At 70.6% G+C, this 3,617-nt stretch overlaps 2 protein-coding genes across 2 annotated transcripts; one reads left to right on the top strand and one right to left on the bottom strand.

The window, feature by feature from the left end:
• Window positions 1–7: 7 nt before the first annotated feature.
• AURANDRAFT_64583 (hypothetical protein) lies at window positions 8–403 on the bottom strand (the record flags this gene model as incomplete). The annotated part of the gene is made up of 1 exon (XM_009039088.1): window positions 8–403. A coding segment is annotated over one exon (396 nt), but the record flags the coding sequence as incomplete, so codon positions are not given.
• A 1,420-nt stretch (window positions 404–1,823) lies between these two features.
• Window positions 1,824–3,281, top strand: AURANDRAFT_26825 (hypothetical protein; the record flags this gene model as incomplete). The annotated part of the gene is made up of 2 exons (XM_009039089.1): window positions 1,824–1,952; window positions 2,127–3,281. Coding segments are annotated over 2 exons (1,284 nt in total), but the record flags the coding sequence as incomplete, so codon positions are not given.
• Window positions 3,282–3,617: the final 336 nt, after the last annotated feature.

Raw genomic sequence — 3,617 nt, 5'->3', positions numbered from 1 at the left:
TGGCGACGGCGGGCTGGCCGCCCGTGAGCGTCGTCTTCATCTCCTTCTGCAGCGACGTCACCGCGGTCGTCAGCCTCTCGAGGACGCTCGCGTCCGGCGGCTCGTCGGCCGACGCGCGGAGCTGCTTCAGCCCGAACTCGACGGCGTCGATTTGATTCTGCATGTCCGTCGCCTCGGCGCGCCGCTCGACGCGCGGCGGCGCGGCCGTCGCGTCCGGCGGCTCGTACCAACCCGGGCGCTTGCTGTCGCTCTCCAGGATCGTCGGCCGCGACGGCGGCGCGCCGCGGCGCTGCGCCGCTTTGTAGTGCCACTCGAGCGAGTTCGCGCAGGCCTTCGCGAAGGTTTTTTGCGCCTCCGGTGCACCTGCCGAGGCTGCGCGGCGTGCGGCTGCGTCGTCGGCCATGGTTGGGCTTCCTCAAATAATATGTTCAGTAGATTCTCACCAAAAAATTCAAGCGCGTGTTCTTGCCTTTCTTTTCTTTTTCTTTTCTTTTTCTTTTTTTTTTCTCGCCCCCGGCGAGCTCCTCGCATGACTTGGGCGCTCGAAGTAGCGTACTAGTACTAGTAGGAGCAATTGAGTAGGAGCATCAATACGAGCCTCAGTCTTGGCACCTCCCGCAGTTCGTGAGCGCTGAACCCAGTCCACGACAACGCATCGACTCAGCAAAACCATCAGAAACCATCAGCAACACTCAAACCAACATGCAACCGAATCCCTCTCCGCGCCGCCGCAGCCGCCGCACGCTGCCGGCGAGTGCCTACCCCGGCGCGTCACCCCCAACGGCCGTGCGCTGCGCCCAGCAGCCAGCCGAGGCGGACCTCACGGAAGCGACGCTGACGCGCAACGAGAGCCACGACAACATGGAGACCGTCGACGCGCGGCGCGCGGCGAACACGCGGCGCTTCGTCGGCTGCCTGAGGCGGGCGTGCCTCGGGTGCTTCGCCATCTACGCCTGCTGCGTGGTCCTCTTCCTCGCGACGGTCACGCCCGCGCCCGACGGCTGGGACGCCCAGGCGACGCTGCGGACGTTCAGCCAGATGACCGCGTCCTGCTTCGGAACCGCGGCGCTGCTCAATCTGCTCGCCGTCGCGTTCGAGGACGAGTCGGTGCTCGGCGACGGATCCCCCTCGGCGCGGGCGCGCGTGGCGCCCTTCACGTGCATCTTCGTCATCAACGTCGTCTCCTGCGCGTCCCACGCGGCCATCGCGCTCGATCTATTGCCGCGCCACGTCATGTTCGACGGCCGCGTCTTCCACAGCGCGCGCTGGGCCGAGTGGTGCGCGCTCGTGCCGCTGTTGATGGTGCTCATGCACGCCCTGAACTTCGACCCCAACGGCGACGAGGAGGCGCCCGTGCTCGACGCGGCGGCCGTGCGGTCGATCGTGGCCCAGGAGGCGTCGACGGTGTTAGGGTGCGCCTGCTCCCTCTGGGACCCGCCGGCGCCCGTCGCGCTGGCGTGCCTGCTGCTGTCGACGGCGGCCTACTGCCACATCTTCGTCGTGCTGGGGGACGTGCTGGCCAAGGCCAAGGCGGCGTACGACGAGAAGCGCGACGACCGCAAGGGCGACCGGCCGGCGAAGTCGTTCTCGCGCGACGTCGCGGCCGCGGGGCGACGGTTGCGATTGGCGCGCGCAGCTTTGCTGACCGTGGTCTGCGCCGGGACCTGGACCTTGTTCGTCGTGGTCTACTTCTCCGGCCTGTTCCGGCTCGTGAGCCCGCTCTACGAGGGCCTGCTCTACAACGTCGTCGACGTCGTCGCCAAGTGTCTGTACGCGGGCGCTTTGGGTGCCGCGCACTCGCGGGCCTGTCGCCGGAGCACGCGCTGCGGCGCCTGCTGCAGTTCGAGGTCGAGGCGACGACGCAGCGGCGCCGGTTTTTACGCTACGTCATGCACGAGGTCCGCGTGCCGCTGAACGCCGTGCGCCTCGGCGTCCGCGCGATCAGCGACTACGTGGGCTACGGCCGGGGCCAGTCGCCCGAGGGCGACCGGCCGAGCCTCGTCCACGCGCTCGCCGACGGCCACAGCGACGCGACGCACCACGAACCGCCGCCGGCCTTCGGGGGCGGGCTGTTGGAACCGGCCCTCCGGTCGCCGGCGGCGCCGACGACGGACGCCGACGGCGAGATCCAGGAGGTCGTCGAGGTCGTCGAGGCGTCGATCTCGTGCATGTCGGAGACGCTCGACGACGTGCTGTCGTTCGCGTCCATCGAGGAGGGCCGCTTCACGCTCCACCGCAAGCCCTTCGCGGTGCGGGACCTCGTGGACCAGGCGGTGGCGACGCACGCGCCGTCGGCGCGCGAGCGGGGCGTCGCGCTCGTGACGCGCGTCGACGACCGGCTCCTCGACGCGTGGTTCGACGGCGACGCGCGGCGCCTCGGCGCGTGCGTGTCCAACTTCGTGTCCAACGCCCTGAAATTCACGCCGGAGGACGTGGACCGGCCGCGCGTCGCCGTGAGCGTCGGGCTGAGCGACGACGAGGCGCCGCGCGACCCCGCCGTGCCCGTGGCCATGGTCCGCGTCTCCGTCGCCGACGACGGCGTCGGCATCGCGCCGGCGGACCAGCGGCGGCTCTTCCAGGCCTTCTCGCAGATCCGCGCGGGGGAGCTCCAGCAGGGCCGCGGGTCGGGCCTGGGGCTGGCGATCTCGCGGGAGATCGTGCAGCTCCACGGCGGCACCATCGGCGTCGTTTCCGACGTCGGCCGGGGCTCCGAGTTCTACTTCGTGATCCCGCTGCCCGTCGTCGACGCGGCGCCCTCGCGGACGCCCTCGGCGACGGACCTGAGCCGGCCGCCGAGCGCGGGGGACCTCGCGGGCGCCGCGGCGCACGCGGTCCCGGCGGCGCTCCCGGCGCCGCGGAAGCGGCGCCGCGGCCGCCGCGCGCTCGTCGTCGACGACGTGTCGAGCAATCGCAAGCTCATCGCCTTCCACGTGCGGAAGTTGGGGTTCGAGGTCGAGCTCGCCGAGGACGGCGCGGAGGCCGTCGCCGCGCACTCGCGGAAGCGCGCGCGGACCGGCGGCGGCGCGGCGCCCCAGGACGCCGCCGACGACGGCTTCGACCTCATCCTCATGGACAGCGTCATGCCCGTCATGAACGGCCTCGACGCGACGCGCGCGATCCGCGCGGCCGGCTGCGACGCGCTCATCGTCGGCGTCACGGGCAACGCGCTCGCGGAGGACATCGCCGCCTTCGTCGCGGCCGGCGCGAACTGCGTCGTCACGAAGCCCGTCTCCGTCGCCCAGCTCAAGGACGAGCTCGCGAAGTACGGCCTCGCGGACTAAGGAAAAGAAAGTGCGCTCCAGGCTCAACGAGGGGCATGAGCAAACCTCAATGAGGAGGCGTATGAGGGGCATGAGCAAACTTCACCAAAAGTCTTGTGGCAAACCTGTCTGCGCTGGGCCTGCTCCCGCGGCGCTTCGGCGGCCCATGGAGCCCGCCGAACCAGGCTCCGGGGCCGACAACGAGCCCGACGACGCCTTAGTCGCGGCGCCGGACGAAGCCGAGGCGCTGCGCCCCGACGACGAGCTCGAGGCGCTCTACACCTGCACCCCGAACGCGCTCAGCGCGCCCGAGGCGGCGCTCGACCCCGACGCCGACGCCTACGCGGCGCTGAACCT

This window comes from Aureococcus anophagefferens (assembly GCF_000186865.1).
Source record: "Aureococcus anophagefferens unplaced genomic scaffold AURANscaffold_10, whole genome shotgun sequence".
Taxonomy (NCBI): domain Eukaryota; class Pelagophyceae; order Pelagomonadales; family Pelagomonadaceae; genus Aureococcus; species Aureococcus anophagefferens.
The sequence above is the reverse complement of the archived record's forward strand: the minus strand, read 5'-3'. Positions and strand labels throughout refer to the sequence as shown.